Source organism: Lepisma saccharinum, chromosome 3, assembly GCF_977018435.1.
Source record: "Lepisma saccharinum chromosome 3, izLepSacc3.1, whole genome shotgun sequence".
NCBI lineage: Eukaryota > Metazoa > Arthropoda > Insecta > Zygentoma > Lepismatidae > Lepisma > Lepisma saccharinum.
Window position 1 is genome coordinate 56,853,603 of NC_139231.1, and position 24,662 is coordinate 56,878,264.

The 24,662-nt window shown below is 38.2% G+C and overlaps 1 protein-coding gene across 6 annotated transcripts in view; it reads right to left on the reverse strand.

Moving 5' to 3' along the window:
• The window catches only part of LOC145985061 (uncharacterized), a 97,579-nt gene that overhangs the window by 30,907 nt on the left and 42,010 nt on the right, over positions 1-24,662 (reverse strand). The window contains exon 7 of one of the 6 annotated variants that reach the window (XM_083118607.1): positions 6,682-8,878. The exons of 4 other annotated variants lie outside the window; for them this stretch is intronic. In XM_083118607.1, the coding sequence (XP_082974733.1) occupies positions 7,069-8,878 (1,810 nt within the window). In that variant the 3' untranslated portion in view covers positions 6,682-7,068. Of the gene's footprint in view, positions 1-6,681; positions 8,879-13,894; positions 16,426-24,662 lie in introns of those variants that run through there. One more of the 6 variants, XM_083118609.1, reaches the window with a different exon arrangement.

Sequence of the window (24,662 nt, forward strand, 5' to 3'; positions counted from 1 at the left end):
ATGATAATATCTCAAGTGGATAATCTGCTACAATTGTTCATCCACAATGGCTAGAACCAAAGTATAGTATTAAAACAATTTTACCATATTTGATTCTTCTTTAATGTTAAACTATAGCAGAATCATTTTGTATTTCTTGTGTTGTGAGGTGCTTCCCTGACAGTGTAGTGCACCATCACCATGTAATCAAAGTCCCACATTCAATACCAGTACGGCACATGGTGGTTCAGATCTCAGGAAATGTAGATACAGTACCAATTAGTATATCCGTGCATGAAGAGGAATCAAAAACTCAAATCAAACATACTTTATTCTTAACCATTTTCGGATATACAGAATTTGTCCGGGAAATAATGAGACTGGCCACCTCACGGCGCTCCAGTCGTCAACAGCATGTCCGCCACAAGTGGGATTGGTGGTGGGAGGTCTTACTTATCCAATACTACCCGGATCAGTCACTTCCGAGCTCTGGTAGAGGAAGGGTCGCTTATCACGCGAACGACTTCGAGATTTTTGGAAGCTCAAATGCAGCGTTAGCTTGAGGAACGATACGCCATTAAATTTTGCTTCAAGCTTGGACAACCTGCTGCAGAGACGATCACCATGATTAAGGAGACCTACCAGGAACAAGCCCTGTCAAGAGCCCAGGTTTTCCGTTCGCATGGAGATTTCAAGAACGGACGGGAAAACTTGGAGGACGACGAACGCTTTGGATGACCTTCGACAAGTCGTGTGGACGAAAATGTCGTTGAAGTGAAGGAACTCTAGGACCAAGATCGTCGTTTGAGTGTGAAAATGATAGCCGAAGAACTGAATCTAAACAAACAGCCACTTACTACGTGGAAGTCCTCAAACGCCTGCAAGACAGAGTCAATCGGTTTGGACCGGAGATTGCCAAATGCTGGATCCTTCACAATAACGTGCCAAGTCACATCGCGTTCGTTGTGACGTCATTACTTGCTAGAATCAGCGTTGCCACGTTGACCTGGCCAACGTACAGTCGCGACATGAGCCCAGCGGACTTTTTTCTATTCTCCAAGCTCAAAAGAAGCTTCAAAGGTAGTCGTTTTGACGATGTTTTGGCCATCCAAGCAGCAACGACGGGTGTTCTGAGGGGGTTGTCGGAAGCTGACTTCCAGGAGGCGTACACTGCATGGAAATTGCGCTGGCAGTGGTGTGTCGATAGCCAAGGAGAGTACTTTGAAGAATTTTAACATGTTGTGCCAATTGGATCAATAAATTTTATTTCCTGGACCCAGTCTCATTACTTACCAGACAAACCCTGCGCGCGCGCGTGCACGCACACGCGCACACACACACACACACACACACACACACACACACACAGGGTGTTTCTAAAGTTTGTTTCAAACGTGTAGGAGGTGATTCTACAAGTGAAAATAAACACAGAAGTTCATGTGACGAAATGCTGAAAACAGCACCCATTTGGATTTATTGAAGTGGGAAAAAGTGCAAATCCACATGCAATTCTCATGGCACACCATCAGCACAGGTTTGTGGTTAATGTGTGGTGTGGGATAGTGTATGACCATTTGATTGGGCCGTACATTTTACCTGTTCGCCTGTGTGGTGGCACATATCATACCTTTGTTCGTGATGTTTTGACTGAAATGTTGGAGGATGTGCCCTTGGCACTGAGGCAAGGACTATGGTTCCAACACGATGGTGTACCACCACATTGCGACCAAAATGTGCATCACTTCCTCAATGGTTTGTTCCACAACCAGTGTATCGGAAGGGGTGGGCCTGTGTTGTGGCCAGCAAGATCGCCGTACATCACTCCTCTGGACTTCTTTCTATGGGGACAGATGAAACGCCTCGTATACGAAACACCTGTTGTGTCAGCCGAGGATCTCGTTGCATGCATTAACGCAGCGACGATAACAGACATCGCGGGGTTGTTTGCTCGCACTAGACAATCGTTGATTCGGCGTTGTCATCTCTGTGTGGAAGTTAATGGCAGACAGTTTGAAAATCGTCTGTGATGTGGTTCCCTCGGCACCTCCACTCTGCACACAGTGAACATGTCGACACATATGCAACCTAGGCCAGCACCACCACCATCTTTGTTTTTATACGTAATGGTAATGTCCACTACGGATATTCGCTTTCTTCTTGGTGTTCCGTCTCCACATATCACTTTCCATGGATAACACATCTCGCTAAACCCTTCCCTATCCCCATGACTTCAACAGACCAATTCGCTTCCTTTGGGAAATCACTTTCGCATCAACTTCACACATCTGCCGTGTGCTTTTTTGAATAGAACATGCTGCATTTCTTTGTGGAACGCCCTTCGCCACGGTCATATGGTTGGCAGTTGTGCCACTATTTCCTTGTAAACATAATTTTTGCACTTTTTCCCACTTCAATAAATCCGAATAGGTGCTGTTTTCAGCATTTTGTCACATGAACTTCTGTGTTTATTTTCACTTGTAGAATCACCTCCTACACGTTGGAAACAAACTTTAGAAACACCCTGTGTGTGTGTGTGTTTATGTAGGTGTGTGTGTGTGTGTGTACAGTGTTTGTCCGGAAAGTAATGAGACTGGGTCCAGGAAAAAAATTTATTGATCCAATTGGTACAACATGTTAAAATTCTTCAAAGTACTCTCCTTGGCTATCGACACACCACTGCCAGCGCGATTTCCATGCAGCGTATGCCTCCTGGAAGTCAGCTTCCGACAACCCCCTCAGAACACCCGTCATTGCTGCTTGGATGGCCAAAACATCGTCAAAACGATGACTTTTAAGCTTCTTTTGAGCTTGGAGAATAGAAAAAAGTCTGCTGGGCTCATGTCGGGACTGTACGTGAGCCAGGGGAACGTGGCAACGCTGATTCTAGCCCTTAATGACATCACAACGACTTAGGGATATTTGATTTGAGATTTTGCTTTTAAAGTCGACTTTATGCACAGATATGCTGATTCGGAGTGTGCCTCCAGTTTAAAGTGGGATCCAAACCACTTTGTGCCTCCACAGGATATCGAACCCGGGTCCCCTTGATCCTTGATCACAAGGCAACGATGTTACACTAAGCCATCGGGGAGGCAGGCTACCTTTGTATGGTTGTACGAGTAAGTTCTCCTGTATTTTGCTCATAGGAATATGTGTGTTAAGTGTCCCAGTACAGCCTCGGTTTTACCCTGGATAAGGAGATTTTAAAGACACGAATGGTAATGTTTTATACATTGTAAGGAGCTTGGCCTCATATAATGTGATGGGTGTAAATAGCCTAAGTGCTGATGTATACAAAAAATTTAATTTCAATCAATCAATAACATTCTTGCATGAACATCGGTAACATTTAAACAAAATTCATGGCTAGTTATAGTACTACTACAACAAAAGCAACAACAACTAATAATAATAACAAAAATACTAGCAACAACTATTATTATTATTATTAAATGTTATTGCATGTATATAGCAATAATATACTATTCAATAGTCAATACCAGTTACATACTTGTAATTAAATAGGACTAAAGATGCATCCTGCACACATTACATAATTCATTAGTTTTATATGAATTCTAAGGTGAAAACCAAGAAGTGTAATATGTCAAATTAAAGGTAAGCGTTTATGCTACAATTTTTGTTTCGAACATTTTCTTCTCAGATGTCTAGATTATTAACAAATTAATGATAAACATAAAATTAATAGTAAAAAATACGATACTACTTAACGGTTGGTCTTACCGAAAAACATAACATTAAATATAGAACACATATTAAGCTTTCATTTGAAAAAATGATCGTTGAGATCGGACCGTTGGTTTCACAGATATAGTTGTCTTTTCAAATGTCAACATCCGCCATCTTGGATTGGACGCCATTTCTATTAGCTACTACTTTAAGATGGCAAGCATGGTTTCTCGTATCCTTTGACACCCATTTAACTGTGGTATAAAGGAAAATTAGTACCCCCAAATTATACCAACATCTTCGTTGGCCCATAGACTAACAATACTGCAAGCTCAAAGAGCAAGGAATTCCTTCTCTTTTCTTGCGTGCTGCAAACGAGAACACGGCGACTTGTGCGAAGCAAATGTATCTCAGTGGCAGATGCTGGTAAAACGAATGTGGGAATGTTTGATGTTTTGAAGGAGATACAAAACAGATAATGTCCAGTGAATAAGTATAAAGAAATTAATTGCATTACAGATTTATTTGGGTGTGCACGTGCAAATGTGCAAATAGGCAGAAGCCGCTACTGACTGTATCATGACATCCAATACTTTTAATTTTGTGTTATCACTTAAAAATCGCCCACTGTATTTAAATCAAAGTTCAAAGAATGAACACTGTGGTAACATGGACAATTGCAAATTTTACTATTCTTTTCATGTGTCAACTACATTGCACAGGAGATTTATACAGAAGAAAAACTGTAAAATCTCTGTCTTGTAAATTGAGTGTAGCTGATGATGTAATCAATCACATCATTCTTTAAATACTAGACAGATGCAATATCACATTACTGTTTTTATAAAGGATTAGAAGAATTATAATATGAGTTATTTACATCAACATTTCTGAAATTAGAAACACACAAAATAACTGCTCTATTTATAAACTATGATAGAAGAGAAAAGTTATGTTATAATGAAGGTTATGGAAATTAAATAATTTAAATTGTATGAATTTTTTAACCTATAATGGGTGCATAGCCAAATGGTTCGAACAAAATAAATAATTTGCATTTTACTTTTCAAGAATACATCTAGGGTCTGCTATGGTCAAGCATCTAACCTACCTACACCCTGTATTAATTTTCTAATTTCTTCTACCTCTCCTCCTACCACTGCAACCTGTTTGAATGTTGCCAGTATCATATTAGTGATTCTCCTTAGATCCAGCTGTCCATATACTGCATAAATTATATACATGTACACAATCAAATTACTGTTACATACACTGGAGTATGCAATTACTTACTACAGAATTTCATGTGAGCAACATAGAGGTATATTTTAACCAGTTGCTCAAGTTTTCTTCACACATGTCTCCCTTTACACAGGTCCTACAATAATCTCACAGAATTTAAGTAAACTGCTGCACTTTGCTGCCAAGAAAGCTAATGAAACAAACACTGCTGCACAGCATTATCTTTTGACTAACTGGATTCTGGTTATGGCATTTCACAGTCAGTAAAGGAAGAACTTTATACACACTTGGTTAAGAACTTTCTGAATATTCAAAAATTCTATTAAAAAGTTGGTAGAAAGCAACAGACAGTGCTTTTCAAGTGTGTCGAAGGGACAGTGGGAGAAGAGGACAACAGTTATAGGTTGCAGATTATTAAAAAGTAACAAATAATAACTGGCATTACATCAAAAGCACCAAACGGCAAAGAATATGGAATGTATTTTAAAAGAAAAAGTAAAATTTGACGAGCTAAGGTATGTTGTAAAGAAAATAATATTGTGATGAATCTGTAAGTTATCTAATAAAAACTCAACTTATCTCCACTTATTAACATCTAAAAATTACCGTGCGTCCATTTCGATCTTCAGCCGAGAGATCCGGAGAAGCGTGGCGGGCGGCGCTGACGGAGATGCCGACATTTGCGGCCTGTAATGCCCGCTTATTTTTATAGACATATGCAGACATTTATATAAATATTGCCAAACGAGCACTAACCTTTGTTATAACACGCAAAAGTTCTTCTGTAATTCATCCAAGTTCTGCTCTTATATACACAAATAAATACGCTATAGAAACGATGTTAAGAGCCACAGATAATAAAGCATTTTAATCATAGTTTTGACCAGTAACGTCCTGCTTAAGTTTATATCCTTGAAAGAGTTTTGTGGCCATGGGAATCATTTGGAGGTTTCTAATGTGCAACACTGTATCAAGATCACGCTGCAGACGAAACCGTTAAAAGTGAATGGTTTTCGTGAGCTTCCTTGCAATCCGAAATATCCGAGCTCGAGTTTTTTTGTTCCTTCGCGACTAGATGAAGATAGAGTTGTGAATATAGTGGCGAGCAATGTAAACCAAGAGCGTGTTAATTTCGTACTACTATGCGCAAGAGTGTTATTCTTGGTTACTTGCAGTTACTTGTTTGTGTTATTGCAGTGTGTATGTGTGTTGTGTCAGTGAGACGATTGGAATGACAGCCACAAGGTTCACATTAGAACAAAATTTTTTTATGTATGACACTTACGTGAAAACAGACTAGTGTCGATACATGTGTAGGCAATTTGTACAGAAATTCCCAGGCGTTTCAACTCCACACAGAGATACGGTTAGACATCTTATCCTTAAATTACGAGAAACTGGATCATTAAATTTTAAAACAACTAAGCAAAAACGACAGATTCTAACCGAAGCAAAACTCGATGAAATTGGTGCAGCATTAGAACATTCTCCAAACAAACGTGTTTCACAGGAGATGGGTGTGTCAAAATCATCAGCCACTAAGCTACTAAAATTAAAACCGTACTCTTATAACACAGGTTAGTGCTCGTTTTGCAATATTTATATAAATGTCTGCATATGTCCATAAAAATAAGCGGGCATTACAGGCCGCAAATGTCGGCATCCCCGTCAGCGCCGCCTGCCACGCTTCTCCCGATCTCTCGGCTGAAGATCGAAATGGACGCACGGTATAAATATATTTGGTGTTCCCTTGGGAAAAAAAAGGATAAGGTTGTTGGCCATGTCATGATGCATGTTTCAATGTTCATACTTTGTTGTATGAAAATAGCACAGATAATTCTAAAATATCCGTTTCAAATACCTTTTGTATACACTTCTTACAGAAACTGAATTAAGAACAACTTTGTCAGTCAGCAGCAACTGCAGGCTGGTGCAAAACAATGAAGCTTGAGTACGATCTGGTTTACATCAGTAAATTCTGAAAAGTGGTCAACATAAGAGGAAATTAATCTGGTAAGGATGTTCACTTTTATGCAAGGAAAAATCTTCTTTTTACATGCTATGTGATGTAAAGAAACAAGTTTTTACTTTAGAAAAATTACCTGTAACATATTCAAACAAAGTTACCTTCCAAACATTTAATGTTCATAAAAATTTTCACAATTTTACAAGTCTTTTAGCATGGTTAACTTCGTGCTCCTCATACTCAATTTGTGAATTAAATACCAGCTCACATTTATGACAAATATATATTTGACTTTTGCCGCAACTGTTTGAATGAAGCTTAAGTTCTTTTACTGTCCTGAAACTTTCAAAGCAAGTTGGGCAACTATACATCTGTAGATCTGTGTGAACTAAACTGTGTAGCTTTAAAGAGCGGTCTGACCCAAAATATTTGCTGCAAATCTCACACTTGAAAGTCAACTTCTCTGCGTGCTTCTTCTCATGCTTAGCTGCATACTTCCTATCCTTAAACATTCTATCACAATACCTACACTTTGTGGGCTTAGGTTGAGTTGTTTTGTGAATATTTCTGTAATGTTTCCTCAAGTCATTCCTGTGTTGGAAGAATTGCTCGCAATAGCGGCATTTCAAATATGCTATGCCGGTGTGCTTTCTGCTCTCGTGGTCGTGTAACTCTGAGGTGCAAACAAATGCTTGTTCGCAATATTTGCACTTGTAGGGCTTTTCGCCTGTGTGACGTCTCTCATGCTCACGTATCTGGGACAACTGCCGGAACTTCTTTTCACAGAATTTACAGCTGTAAGGCTTCAGATCTGAATGCATTTTCTTGTGACTTCTTAATGCTGACGCTGCAGAAAGATATTTCCCACAAATGTCACACTGTGCTCTCATAACTGCAGCATTCTCCTCTTCACTGTGGGATTTCTTGTGCTGCACAAGTTCTATCAGTGCATGGAATCCCTCTTTGCATATTTTACAATTATACTTAAACTTCTTCGCGTGCACTCCTCGCACATGGTACCTCAGATATGTCCTAGTTAGAAAATCAGCACCGCACAACTCGCACAAAAAACGTTGGGTGGTGTTATGTGTTTCCATGTGACACTTCAAGGTATATTTGAGAGAGTAGCTCTTGTTGCACAATTTACAACTGTATGCTTTCTCACCTAGGTGGGTCTGTACATGAACATTGCGACCCTCTGATGTCGTGTATTTTTTCCCGCAAATTTCGCAACAGTAACACCTCTCGTTTTGTTGATGTTGCAATTTGTGGTTCTCCAAATAGCTCTCACGCTCAAAAAATTCATGGCAGATATCGCAGAAGAACAAATTTTCAATAGGAGGATTCTCCAGTTTGATACAAGGATGTTCCTCTTCGTTAGAATGATTTTCCTCATGGTTTTTTAACTCCAGTTTACTAGGAAAGCTTTCACTGCACATATGACATGAAAAAGGTTTCTCTTTCGTGTGACTACCCAAGTGTTTATTGAAATTCACACTATTAGTATACTCAGACTTACAGTACATACATTTATATGGTTTACTGCGGACACTACCCAACTGTTTACCTTCGTTGTCAGAGTCACTCAACTGTAAAGTTGATACACGTGTATGCAGACTAGCTTGCTTATTTTCCTTAACGAGCTTCTTTGTCTCAGCACCACTTGTTAACTTAACTTCCTTCTTTCTGAGCAAATATCTCACTCGTTTGCTACTTTTAGCAATACTATTTATCTCAGTTGTAACTCGTGCCTTTAAGTACTTTTCAAACAACTTGAATCCTTTCGATGCTTTAAAGCAAAATGGTCTATCAAAATCACTGGCTCCACTTGTCTTGGTGTGGTTCGCAAAATAGTTTCCTACAAGAGCAATATTACAATATGACTGTGATGGAACATCAGCAGTTTCAATTTTATCAACATTTTCCCCCACTTGGTGGTTAGTTTTCCTGCGGTGCGACTCTTTAACATGGACAACTGGAGTAATGGACATCTGAACAAATCTGAAAAATAAGTGTGATACATTTGCTGTTTAATTGATCCTACTTAAGAAGAAGTATGTTTCAATAGTAATTAATTATTTGATAATGAGGAAGGTATTGAAATGATATGGTCAAGTACTAATGGCTAAGCTTTCCCAAAATTTAGGAAAGGACTTAAGTTTAATAATGAGAAGAACTGGCAAATTTAAAATTCTTATCAATTGTCCATGTTACCACAGAAAGCACACAAGATATGTCAGAAAAATGTTGGTGAATGGCATTGTATTTGTTTATTGGTAGCTTACAGAAATATCTATTAAGTTCGTCAAAGTTTGGTTTAAATTCACTTCATGCTCAGATAAGTTAATCCGAACTCGACCTATGGTGTAAAGTGGAATCTGAGCCACTATGTAATGTGCCTCCACTGGGGATCAAACGCAAGATAACCTTACCAGTACGCCATCAGGGAAATCCATAACAAGTTGCATGATATAGTTCATGCATTATGCTAACATGTTACGACATACTGTAAATTTATAATATTTTTTGTGTGTTGCAGTGCATTTATTGAGCAACAGCATTTTTTTTTCCAAAACAAGTTACGTTTTCTGCATGACAATACACAAACCGATTACAATGTAAACGGCTGGAGTGTCAAACCATTATCTTCATTCACTCTATTTGTTCCCAACAATTACTACTTATTCTCACACCTGAAGTTAACATTGGAAAGTACAAAATTTGCAATCATTCCAAACACTCAGGCAAATGTGATGAAATGCAGAAGAGAACCCCAAGAAAAAACTTTTCCTGAAGCTTTCAGCACGTGCATGAACAATGTTAGAAGAAAATTGAATTCGAAGGGTAGTGAAGTGATTTTCCCTAACTCCTAGTGTAGGCTTCATTTATTGAACCATTCACCCAATTCTTGTGGCATACCTTGAATTACCAATACAAAAAAAGTAAGTAAGTATCTCAATGTTACATCAGGATCGCTACTCTATTGACAACATTCAAGTATAATTTCAGGTTTTCCAAATTTACAACTATCAAAGTTAATTTTCCTACGGACTTCTCTGATTGTACTCTAAGGTTCAGACTAATTATGCATTTTGAGAATTACCCTGAGCATGATAAGGACACAGGTCAACAACACAAGTATGTAACTTCAAAATAGGACATTTATTGCAAATTCCCACTCTTTAAAAATATTAGTATAATTGACAGACACTGAACAAACACTGGTAAGTAACAGTAAGTGTGTGGGTAAGTTACAAATGAGAGGAATTTCAGATAGTACAGTAATTTAGCAAAGTAAGCCTAAGGCTTACTAAGTAAGCAATACTGGATTTAGTTCTGACAAATTTTTAAACTGGAAAGCAAACAGCAGACTGTAACTATCAACATTATGCTTGCTGGATTGTTCACATTCCAAAAACAAAAAAATAATAATATACAAAGAAATATACAGGGTGGCGCATATTGTATCTACCAACTTCAAATGACAGCAGATATGGTTATGAAATAAAAATATACACATTGGCATTTAATGTAGTGTATAATATGGATGATATAGACATCAGTGCATCTTGAAAATAACAACCTCTAAATATCATCCTTCTGCTTGGATGCACTGTTCAAAGCGATGTGGGAAGGTTTTCATGATGTGTGTCTCAACATGTCCTATAGAATAGCACGTTTTCACAACGACTGATGGTTCACAACATTATCCCTTGGGTTCTTCACAGTCTAACCCACCTCAGAATGCTGTCTCTCTCTGGAACAGTTGCACGGCGATCCGCTGCAGTTCCTGGTGCCTCTTTGGATGAAAGCTTCCACCACCGCAATCCACGCCTGCACCAGCCAAGGATGCATGATATACTTCTAGCCTGACTTCCAACTCTCCATGGATCCAGCTATGCCAACTCAAATTGGTAGATTCAATATGTGCCACCTTGTACATAGTTTGTAGTCAAAATTTGATATAATGTCAGTTGGAGCTCCCAAGTAACCTAATTATTGGCATTTTCATCTTCAGTGCGGGGAGTCTTAGTGTCAAATGCCAGTGGAGAATAAGAATTATGGTGCTGATTCAGCATTATGACTTGGAAGAGTGAAGTTCAATCTCGAAAGCCAGAATACAGCAGGAAGGGGGGCTGGATGTCTCACAAAAAGGTGCTTGGCAGGCCTTGACCCTCCTGCTGCTTGGACCATGGGGCTGGGGGAAGGGGTAGGTATGTAGGAGGATCTTTTAAAAAGTGATAACTCAACATTATGTCCACTGTTCGTTACTGGTACAATGACTGGCAGATTCAGATAATGTCTTTATTTCTGCCTCTACATATGACATTCATAGTTCCACAGAGTGACGTGTGGATGCAACACTGTGCTAACTGTAGCCGAATTGAGTAGTGTGCTCTAAAACAATGTCCCCACAAAAAAGAAAAAAAGTGTTAATCAAAATTCAAGTTGCACGTGGAAGAAATGCTGTTAAGTGTCAGAGAATTTGTGCAAGTCTGTGGTGATGACATACTTCCATATCCAAAAGTGGTTTGGTGGTATGCCATACTGATTCAGGAAGACGGCGAAAGTTCTGACAAGCACCCAGCAACATTAAGGTGATGGTTCTTCTTGTACATGACTAGGAGGTCATTCCCCTTTGTCACACAGTGTCAAAGGGAGTTACCAAGAACAGTGAGTATTACAGTAACTGTCTGGGCACACACTCATATCCACCAATTATTACCAACACTTCTGGCAAGACATCTGATTGGGCTACACTGCAACTCAAAGTGCCATGTTGTAAATGTAATGAGGTATATCGAATGGTGGTATTGGAAAGTGCTAGAACACCCCACTAGATAACGGACATGAGTTTTTGTGATTATGACTTGTTTTGGAAGCTAAAAGGTTGTCTTCAGGGATGTTGCTTCAATGACGTAAATGCAGGGTCTTAGAGTGGTCCCTCAGTGATACATGGAATAAAGATTCTGCTGACGGAGTGAGAAAATTGCCAGAAATTTGGCAACATGTGCTATACTCAGTCAGAGACTATTACAAATTCGTCCTCCACAATAATATAAGTAGACAGTTATGAGCATGTAATCGCTTTTTTTGAAATGATCCTCATGGATTGAGCTATTTAGAAATCTATGGCATGGATCGAGCTATTTAGAAAACTATGGGAACTACAAATGTAGAGGTTTTTTTTGTGAACTGTGTAAAATCAGATACATTAAACCAACCACAGCACAAAAAGTATTAAAAACCTCATGCATGTCAGCATTATGAAGGTGAAAACAGGATAGAACCAGGTATGAAGTGTGGAGAAAGTCAAAGTACACTAATTCTGGTGGGAAGGCAGCAAAGCATTGATTTTTTTAACTGTTTTAGCTAGTGTGCACTGTGGTTAATTTTATCGACAGTTTTATCCAGGAAAGGAAAGCATGTTCCACAACTAAAATCTAGAAGCCCTGGTAGAGATTGATTTAAGGCTTCATCTAGATTTAAAAAGGAATCTGTATAATCAAAATCTAATCGGAGGCCATATCGATAGGAGGGGTTGCAACCTCGATGTTGGATTAAGATGTCATTTGGGTCACAAGTTACTCAATATGCTAAACCACCAAGGTAACGAACTCTCTTGTGGCTACATTTGTAACAAACTGCACAAAATGCATAAATTTGGTTCTGAATTTGAGAGTTTCATTGTTTCATCAAAGTTATAAACCCCAATTTGAACTGATGCTTTCAGATACAATGCACTGTTATTAGTAGGGTGAACTAATTATTCTGAAAACTGAATTTTACGAAGCAAAAATCTGTTTTGGGAAATAAGGGAAAGGGTATAATTCTCCAATAAATAAGAATACTTATTACCAGAGTTAGGATTTTTAGGTGCGCACCTTTTTTTCGTAGTGAAAGTGAGACCTCTCTGGAAGGACTCAGTGTGTGAAATGTTGCCTCAAGGTGAGAATGGAGCTAATTTTCCAGCACCTTTTTCTCCCTTTTTTGATAACCTTTCCCCTTCCCTCCCTTTTCTTGGACATTTATCTATTTTCCCCCCTTTTCTTGTTCTTAATCGCTTTTCCTCCCCTTTTTGTGTCCTTTTACTGGTGTTAAATATATTTCCTCAGCAAATCATTGAATTTTTATTTTCTTTTTTCACGACACTTTTCTCTTTAAGATGTTTTCACATTGTTAACTGAAATTGAATGTATTTAAACTGTGCTTGATTGTTGCCTATTTGAAATCAACAATGGAAAGACCGATACTGATATGCACCAGATCGCCGTTATTTTTTTAAGATAGAAGGAAAGTGATGGAACTGTTATTCGATGCACGGTTTGTGATACGGGAATCACATTAGATGAAAAACACCACAGAGATCGCATCCAGCAACATATTTCCAGCTCTAAGCATCAAAAGAACAAGAATCTGCAAGGAAGTAAATCTCGGGAGCCTCTCTTACGCAATGCATTTGAGCAGTGTTCTTCCAAGAACCAAAATTTAAAGGAATTTAATGTTGACTTGTGTGCATCTTTTACACAGGCAGGGAGGGATTCCACTCAACAAGGTGAACCATCCGGCCTTGAAAGGGTTCCTTGAAAAGTACACACGGTTGTCAGTGCCCGATGAGAGTACGTTAAGGAAAAACTATATTGAACCTGTGTATGAAGAAACTGTTTGTAAAATTAAGGTGAAAGTGTCAGATTGCGATATAGGTGTCATTCTGGATGAGACGACAGACTCAATCAATGTTTTGAACATTTAGGTTTTCCTCTGACAGGTGAGGATGTTAAGCCCATGTTACTACACATGTAAGAGATGCAGAAAACCAATGCCAGTACAGTGATGCAGTCATTTATGGATTTCTGTCAAAAACTGTGGCCTGGTGGAATTCAGTTCGAAAAAGTTGTTGTTGTAGTTACTGACCAGGCTCCCTACATGCTTTCGGCATTTAACCAATTAAAGCTGTTGTTCCCTAAGTTAAAGCATGTAACCTGTTTGGCTCATGCCCTTCACAGGGTTTCTGAATCTATTAGGAACGAATACAACATTGTAAATGAGTTCATATCTGATCTGAAAAAATACTCCTTAAGGACCCGAGTCACATTCTTGCCTACAGAGAAACTACCTGCCTGCCCCTGCCACATTTCCCCATCATTACTCTCTGGGATCATGGATTGAGTGTGCTGCATTTCTGTGTGAAAATTTTGAAAAAATTAAGGAGTTTGTGCTTTCCCTGGATTCAACCGACGCAGGTGCAATTTGCAAGGCACAGCAACTTCTCCTCCCAGACAAGATAGATGATTTGCAAAAAGAATTATTTTGTGTACATTCCTACATGTACCTGTCGACAGCCATCAAAGCTTAGAAGAACAAGGCGTCCAAAAGGAAAAACAATTGGATATCTTTACTACTGTGAGGGGGCAGTTAGATGGTTTTGCCAGAGACAAACTTGAGGCTAGTCTTGACAAGAATCCAGATGTTGTTGAATTTGCCACTTGCACAGAGTTGCCATTCCGAGTGAATACTAAGTTTGCCCACTTGTTTCTGTGGACGTAGAGAGAAGCTTCAGCTTATATAAAGACATTTTATCTCCGAAAAGAAACAAACTCACTTTTAAAAATTTAGAAATACAACAGCTTTGTGTTTTTCCCCCGACTCTGGTGAATAACTGTAACACAACCTATGTGTGTGATGTGTACACAGCTTCGAGTGAATAGCTTAGACTAATAAAATATGAGGGAAAGTTTTAATAAGTAGTATAATTATCAGCACCTTTTTTGCCCCTTTTTGGGTCTTATTTTAGCACCTTTTCCCTTCCTTTTTCCCAATGAAATTTTCCCCTAAAAATCCTAACTCTGCTTATTACTTTGCAAAACATACTCTTTTAAACCTTCAAATTATTCAATGTGGTTTCATCAAATGCTACAACTATATCTTCATCATGTTGAACAAATGCTGAGCTGCACCCAAAGTGAAAGGATAAGTGATCATTTAAGTCCTTGATTTTGTCAAACAATGCTCCACATATAACACAAACTTTTGAATTACTATCTTGCAAACTTTTGACATTCTCACTTGAAGTGAAACTATCTCTGTACAGTTCATACGAATACTGCTTGTTTTTACTATGAGTACGCATGTGCACTTTCAAGTACTTTTCTATCTTAAATTTCTTATCGCAAATCGCACACGCGAAAGGTCTAATTTCAATGTGGGAAGTTGCATGGACCCTAAAACTCAGTCTTGATCGGAAACCCTTACTGCACTGTCTGCATTTGAAAGGTAACTCTTGAGTATGAAGTCTCTCGTGAATGTCCTTATCCTCTTTTGCTCTGTACGTCTTTGTGCAGAACCTGCATTTGTGCGGTTTCAACTTTGTGTGAAACCTGAGATGAGACCGTAGATAGTATCTGCGTGAAAAGCCTTTGTTGCATATGTTACATTTATATGGTTGCTCATTCGAATGAATCATCTGATGAAGTCGTAACGACTTTCTGCTTCGAAATTCCTTTTTGCAAATATCACAATTAAGTATTAATGCTTTTGTATTGGATTTGTTGTTTCTTGACGTTGCATCCTCTTGACGTTTGTGTTTTCTTGCATGTTGCTGAAAATTCCAATTTGACAAGAATACTCTTCCACAGTACTCGCAAACAAAAGGTTTGTCTCCAGAGTGTATTTTGATGTGTCTTTTAACTAGTGCTTGCTCAAAGAATCTCTTTCCGCACACGGAACATTCATGTAACTTCTCGTCTACCCAATGGCATTTTCTGTGGCTGTTGAGATGACTCATACGATAATATCTCTTGCCACACAAGTCGCACAGAAAACACTTTTCACGCTTATGATGACGGAGATCAGTTTGCAATCCACTTTCAGTCCTGCATAGTTTGTCACACATGTTACATTGCACCTGCACTTGGCTCAATTTTCCACATAAGTGTTTCTCTAATGATGCCTCAAAATGAAAAGTTTTCTTACATTGTTCACAGGAAAAGTGTATACCTGGCACCTTATTAGTTCTTTGTGAGTTATCAGCTGCCGATATTTTAAAGATCTTATCATATTCTGCCAATTCATCTTCACTTATACATTCATAATTCTCCTGTTTCAACACCTTTTCACTAAAAACACTTGTCTTCTTGCTCTCTCTTGCCAAAAGAGTCATTGCTTCACAGAGTATTTCTTTCTGGAAAATGAAAAAAGCTTTGAATTCCTTGGAAGCTTTAAAGCACAAAAAGGATTCCCTTTTACAATGTTCACTGGATGCAATACATTTAATGCAAAACTCCCCAACAATCATGGAAATGATTTGTTTATGCTGCAGCTCTTGAGATACTTGCTTATGTGATGAAACCTTATCATCTGGTTCTTCCACTGAGATTACAGTCTTGCAACCACCTTCAGGCAGAAACTGTTTACGCACACTAAAAGTAAACTTTACTTTTTTCCCATCTTCCTCATGGAAACAAAGGGTAGGAGTTTCACTCTCTGTGGGATGTAAGCTGCCTACTTCCTGCAGAGGGCTAAATTTCCCCATAGTATGTGACCTCCATCTGAAACAATGACATGTGTACTCAATACCTTTCATCAGGACCCACTATATAAGTTACATTTATGCTCTTAATTATCTGGTTAATAATAACTGTGTAGAAATTCAGCTACGCATGTGTATTCTGCAGATGTGTGTTCACTATTTCAATCTTCACAATCAGGTGAAATGAATGAAAAAAATTGTCTTCCCAATTTGCAATTCGAACTGACCACTATGACTGCTGGAAGTGACAAGATACAATATTTGTTTACAACCATAAGAACAACATGGTGTTCATGCCATGCATTGTTCAGAATGGAGTAAATTGCTAATTTGTTTAATGTTCTTGTATATTGTGAATTCCAGGATGTGAAAAGAAGTTGGAACTGACTGCAGCAAAGCTTCTACCTACTATTGAGAGCACAAATATACAAAAATGCTGTTAGAATAAATTCACGCCCATATGTTATGACTAAAGCCCGGATCTTTATGTAATATCAACCCCTAAAATATGTACATAAATATGTAATAAAAATGTCTGAAATATGTAAAAAATATGTAAATTCATAATGAAATATGTACTATAAATATTTATTCAAACGTTAGCTACTTCCTATTTTTGTTACATTTTTTCCTCACAAAGGGATATGTTTATTTCAAAAAGACTTATAAAAATTGAAGTTACAATATTACAATGCTTACATTAAGTATTTTTTATGTTCTTATAGAGCAAAAATATTAACCACAATTTGAATATATTCAATATTTAATATACAATGTCACCACGTACCATTCAAAATGTTCAATAGTAAATTTTCGTTGCCCAAATTTTTCACTCAAAAAGCACTTACAAAAATTCAGGTTACCTTTGATCTTGGGGCAGGCACTGTATTTAATTATTTAACTTACAATATGTTACCAGGTACATTTCCAAATCTTCAGAAGTAAATGTTTGTCGCCGATCAGATAATATGTTCTTGTACGCAGAACGTCACAAGAAGTAACCGGAGCGTACTTCAGGAGGTGAATGTGGTCGGGAGAAATATCATTGGGAGGGTTAACTGTTTCACCATTGAGAATGCGGCTCACTGTAAATAAGCTGACGTAACCTGGGTTTCTTTCAGTCACTGCATCAAATTTTCTTCAAGCTTTCTCTCCCACATCTCCTCCAACAGCAGACAGTTTCTTTCTTGCATCCTCATATATATCCATGGCTTCCAGGAGAGGAAGCCCAACAGTTTCAAGTTTTTTTATGCTTGTATCAATCCAACCAAAATTGCTGTTTATGTATGCCATATCGCAAGCAAGTTTGGTGTCCTTGAAGAGATTTTGAGCAGTGCGTACCGATACAGCTGAGTCCGCCGAAAATGAGTCAAGCATAGATTTCACTTCTTCAAAATGTTCGTTGTAAAATTTACTTGCCCGGATCCAAGTGCCCCATCTAGCAAGAATAGGTTCCGGAGGAAGTGGTACACCTGGCAATTGTTCCTTGTAAACTTGCACACGTTGTGGTGCCTTCAGAAACACCTTTTTCGTGGAAGAAATAAGTTGGTTGACTTCCGGGAAATTGCCTCTCACCTCCTCAGCAATGCGTTGAAGAGCATGTGCCAAGCAAGTAAAGTGGATCAAGTTAGGATAAAACACTTTAAGTGCCGTAGCAGCTTTTAACATGTATGACACACTTTCTGTGAACATGAGAAGAACTCTCTCTTCTTGTACGCCATCCGGATACAACAATTTAAGACTGTCATTCACAAATCGTGCTATGGTGGAATGATTAGTACGCTCTAGAACTTTGCATGCAATGAGATGTGGTGTAGATGGAGAATCAGCAATTAGCGTTCCAACAATGAAATTACTTACATACCGTCCCAAAGCATCAGTTGTTTCGTCGATGGAAATCCACACATAGGAACTGCCTACTTCTGCCCTAATTGATTCTAAAGTTTCTTTGTAGGAATGTGGAAGATATCGCTTTCGAAGGGTTGACTCGACAGGAAGTTTACGGCCACAATATTTTTCCAGAAAATCCCGGAACTTCGGTACTTGAATTTTATACAAAGGGATGTTTGCTGCAATCATTGCTTCGCACATTTCCTTGTAAAACACACTGAATGAAGAATCCTCTTGCATCTGGGTTAGTAAAGCTTGCTTCTTTTCACTCCGTAGTTGCTTGTTTTTCACATGAAGTGAAGTGCGAACATGTTGATCTAATTGAGACTTCATAGTGCACCCAACTTTTTTATCGCACACTCGACAAAAATTAACTTTACCATCCGTAGTAAATGCATCATCGACTGCTATCCAAGATCGCAACTTTTGAGATAACGAGGAGGTAGGCGGAGCCATTCCAGCTTTCTGCAGCTAAAACACTGTTTAAATACTGAGGCAAGCTCTTCTTAAAACTCCAATGGTTAAAATGAAAAGGCGACGAAATATACGATACGAAATTCTACGGTTGAGTTAACAATACTTCATTCAAGATTTGTCGCCGCCGGCTGCAAAAATCAAAACGATCACAACAATGTACGGATGAAAGGTAAGTGCCTCTCATGTTGTACTTGCCGCCTTCCATCGTTGGTTCTCTTCGTTCGCTGTGTGTTACTTGCCGCTCCATGTTACAAACTGGAAACTGAAACACTGTCGAATCTTGATGTAATTGGTGGCGAATCAACGAACTGCTATGTACGTACAACGAAGGCAAATCACATTTTTAAGTTACTATATTTTTTTAGACCTGGAAATGGGGAGGGGAAGTGAGAAGATACTTTTTTAACTAGTAAGCCAAAAGTTCATTGGATTTTCCTCTTAAGGACTGTTTTATGTAAAAAATATTTCATATCTTAGGAATATGTAACATTTAGTAAAATATGTAAAAATATGTAATATAAAACTTCACTGTGACATCTCTACTGACGTAATTCGTCAATATATTTTAATTCCACACTTGTACATATAAAGGAAAAAATATGTAATTACATAGAAATCCGGGCTTTAGTTATGACTGCTGATATTCCAGATGACTTATGTATTAAACATATTTACATGGATACACAAAGTTCTGGCTGGTAAAACAAGAAACCTGTAGTTATCATTCTTATTTATCTAAGAAGGCAAGTAGTGCAAGTATTTATTCTATTAATGATACTGTAGATATCATAGTGTAAGCACTAGTGTGTTGCAGCAAGAGATTTTCACTTGAGAACCCAATAGTTTGCACAGAATATGCTAGGTAGTATAATAAGTATAGTTCTTCACTTGTCACGACATAATGAGCAAGTAACAGTTGGCCACGCAAAACAAGTGGGAAGACACTCGAAACCAGGTAATACCACATATAACCCATCATTTGTCTGTGGTAGTGGACTGAAATATGGATCATGAAGTGAAAGGTACAGCGAAATCGAAACTTCTGAACAAGGCGTACAAATGAAGTGCAAAAGTGGGAATAGCAAGTGAAGTATGGGATTAATTGATGTTGGTAACTACACAGGATGGTTAGCAGGTGGATTATATATCGTGTAAATACTGTTTGTTCAACTCTTTCCATCATTTTCTTCCACTACCACTTGCTCACAAACAAATACATGCAAAATACGTCCTGAAGCAAGGTCAAGTCCAGTGCCACCTGATTTAAAGCAAGTTGTAAAAGAGAAGTGTGTGAAAATGTGTGCGACTGATCTTCGTCCATTCAACATAGTTTCGGGAAACGGATTTCAAACTACATCGCAGGAACTGAAAAATAATTGTGCAGAATATGAGCGTGTTAGTGTTGATGTTCTTCCCCATCCAACTAAAATTTCAAGGAATATTCAAGCACAAGGACATGCAGTAAGAGCAAAAGTGATGTTATAAATCATGAACGTGGATTAAAAGTTTGCTTGTGAATTTTTGTGAACTGGCCTGTATGTAAAAATAAATTATTTCACTATCCCAGCTCATTTCTTAAGTGATTGTTGAGTGTTACAGAATTGTGTGTTAACAGCAAAGTTTCTTGGCAAAAGCACAATAGCAGAAAATATTAAAGTGGAACTTGAAGACTGACAGAACTGGGAATATATCCAGAGCATATGAAAGCATAACCTTTGTCACAGATCAAGGACCAAACATTCAGAAAGCTCTGGAAATACAGTCTTATTTTCCATGTATAGCACATTGCATAAATACAACGCTTAAGCGTATATTTGATGACCAGTACCTTAACAATCAGTTGGCAACTTGTTTATGGGGCAAAAGTTGAAGTTCCAATGAAACACAACAAAACGTGAACTCGACACGAGAAATTAACTTGAACAAAAAGGTTACGATCAAAGATGTACGAAACATTGTTACATTCTTGTGACCATCTTTTAGAAAGATCACTTCTCGCTTCAAAAAAGAGAAGAAATCCTCCACACTGTGATGGATATGATCTGAAACAGACATTGGTTGGCAATCCTATCACCAACAAACAGAATGAATATGTTGTTTTCAGAATGGCAAGAGGACAGTGATGAGTCCATGAAAATCAAGGAAGTATATTGATACCTCAAAAGAGAATAAATCGATGATGAATCACTTTGCTGGTGGAACAGTGATGGTAATACTTATCCAAGATTTTTCAGAGTTAGCTTGGCGAACATTTTGTATTTCTGCAACAAATGCAACTACTATCTATGACAAAAACATTGAGCCCTCTGTTTACGCGCTTGTAAAATTGTACTCCGTGGGAGGAAAAAAGTCAAATATTCCTCATTGGAATGCTTCAAGTATCTACTCTTTAATAAGCGTTATCTGAAAATTAATCTTAACTTTGTTTTCTTACTATAATAAAAAAATCACTGAAAAGTGTAGTTTTTTCTTCAGATTTTCACGAACGGGGAACTTAACACCATATAGTTTATAATTGACTGTACATATAATTTTAAGATTTTGTGTACTTGAAGTTTGATTATTTTTGCACCTCTGTACAAAAAATCAAATGCACATTTTTACTAGATACTTCAAAAATTGGCATTTTAGGGAAACATGCAAACTTGAAATGCATAATTACAAATTCAATGAAATTGCAAAAAAACTGTTGATATAATGCATTTGATCAAATTCCAGACGTTTGGCGTGTGTATCTCAAATATGGTTCCAGATATTAATTATTCTTTTGCACTCCTAATATTGTAAACGGCTGCATGAAGTATGGCCGAGTGCAGCCAATCTCAGACTCCGCGGGCTGCAAGCAACTTACACAGTATTGCTGTTTTGCTGCACTTCGCTGCGAGAATCGCGCAAGTGCGTTCCGTCCAGCCGATCAAAACTATTGTCACAGCATAAAATAATGAATGAAATATTTCTCATATTGCAAATGGGGTACTGCTGTACTGCAGTTGTTTTTCGGGGGGGGGGGGGAAGGGGGGGCATTTCTTTTAGCTGTTAACTTCATATGAACGTCATCTCCTTCGATACCCAGTGGAGGTACATAGTAATTCAGATCCCACTTTAAACTGTAAGTCCAGTCCCAATTAGCCTACCTGTCCATAAAGTGGACTTAAAGAGAGAAAACAACTCAACTCTGCCTCATATGAACATCATTTTCCCAGTATTATTTTATGTCGCACATTTAAAAACATATATTGAGTGCAAGGATGTTCAATGAGGATGATTTAAATGAAGTCGATGAGAGATCCAGTCTTCTCTGTATACAATAATAATGCACCTGCTGTGTCCAGCGAAACAGAGCAAGGTGCGTACTAGCGATAGCAATGAATAAAAATTATATTTAAAAAATTGCGCATTTGAAGCCTTCGCGCCAACTAATATTTTAAAATATATTTCGAGCAAAAACGCATGTAAATTGTTTATATCTAGCCAAATTCACTTAATCATCGTGTCTAGTAGTGGTGGTGGTTTCAGCATTTAACGTGTTGCTATACATTCCACCTGAAATATTGCTTTTATATTTTTGTGTTTCACAGCTGCAACTCTTGTAATAAGCAAGGCGTTGTGGGTTCATTAAGAGATTTGATTTCTTTTATTTTGATTTGATTTGTTTTACTTCGCTTCTTGTGCCACTTTTGGCTAATTTGCGAAGATGGGGGTGAGTGATGATATGATGAAATTGAAATCACAAACGTCCATGCCCAAGCCAGGATTCGAACCCAGGAACCCTGGCATCGCAGCGCAATGTACTAACCACTCTGCCACGGGGGCCGGCGGTTCATTAAGAGACAGGACTAAAAACTAATAAATTTTCAATAAATATAACAAGTAAAAGGTAAAAGTATAAAATGCTGTTCATAATGGATTCTGTTGAACTGGATAATTAAAATAAAAGTCGTGTATCTTTCTTCTCACCACATCTTGCAAAAACTCGCCCAATAAAATATTGGGTCGATGCAAATTTTTGTTGTTCCTTTTTTCTTTACATACCTTATTTGACTGTGCTGGCGTAACCCCCAAACACTCTACCATGCACTTGACACCTTGGTTTAATCACTTCACAGAACCATCATCACTCAATACTGTACGTACAAACACGCGAACTTGTGTGAGGCCGACTGCCTGGATAGAATGCACGTAAGAATTATCATGGCTATGTGGGAATTCAGGCAATAATTCATGGCAGGAATGTAAACACAGATGTGACACAAGAAAATTGCGGCATCTCTACAATGCTTTCCTTTGCGCAACACATTGTTTCAGCTCATTTCCCGTGTCAAAGCTGCTTGGACGCAAAGTTTAAGGGGCAAGCGGTGACGCTTGGCAACAAAGCTCACCTGTCCTTAGCAACGATGTGAATTGCACGGGAAGCGGTTGCCAAGAAAAACAATTCTCTCTGTTGTTTCCAATTTGTACAGTGTGAAAGAATGAAATATGGAAATTTGATTTTTATTCTACGGCCATCATTTTGATATGCATTTCATAACCATTGGACTGGCCATTTCCGAGATTGCAACATCATAATTAATCATTAATTGTGGCTGTTCAACAGCTGATAGTATCATTATATTTGGCTGATATATTACCACATAAACAAGCTTCAATCACAAAAAAAAATCATATTTTTACGACAGTTTTACACGAAGCTACACACAATTGAATTCGACTTATGTAAAAACTACACGAAAAAACTACTGTTACAAACATTTTTCTCTGAATAGAAAACAGACAGAGTTAAAATCACTTTGTCTTGTTTTTGTCTAAAAGCAGACACTTGTAGCTTTCCAATGAGATATATTTGACTTTTTTTCCTCCCACAGAGTACAATTTTACAAGCCCACAAACTGAGGGCTCGATATTTTTGTCACGGATAGTAATGAGTAGAACTTCAATGCAGCTGGGAATCCAATTTCAGAAAATATAAGCCTGCTTGATAGACAAAGAATCAGTGATATTCTTCTCATACATAGCCACAGAAGGTCTAATATGCAAGCTAACATTAAGGAGAACAAGAATTACATATTTTTGTTATTCTGCAAGGTTTTGGAACTCTCTCCACAAAATGTGGACATATAAAGTGTTTATCATAGAGGCAACACACTACTGCCATCTACCACACGTGGAACACATCGTCAGCGATCTCAGTAGCCTGCAGACAGCGCGAGACAGCAGTATGGGATGGTCTGAGGAACTCTGACTTTCAACGTGGTCAGGTGGTTGGGTGCCACTTGTGTAAGAAGCCTGTGCACGAGATTTCCACCCTCCTAAAAATCCCTAAAGTCCATTTTTTTCCACTACGAAGTGGATGTAAACAAAAGCACGTGTTCCAGAGAAAGCCAGTGCAGCCCTATTGGTGGATTCTGGCAGTAGTCCCTCCGCAGACCTTTTGCACCCTGATAGATAGTCCATTCAATGCCGTCTTGAAACTAGAGTAATACAACATTGTATGCTGTTGAAAGCATTTACTAGCCTTATCTTTGCTTATGAATTCATAATCATTCTTTAGTAAAGCACCTACGGTGACATTCACTCATTCAAATTAACGAAATTCCCGCTACTTGTCAGTCACTCTGTGTTGTGCAGTGTTGCAAATTCGCAATATTAAGTAAAATCTATAATCTTGAAACACCGGACTAGACAGAATCAGAAAACATGATTTAGACTGACAGTGACTGACATGGGAATCTCTAGATTACACACGTGTTGATGTATATACCACAAACACGCACACACTACTTTCAACTTCATGCGTTTTATCTAGAACGGTAAAATCAATACACTGCAAAATATTGTAGGGAAACCTTTGAGAAAAGCCAAAGTGCTTGGTGCAAATATAACCAGTGATGC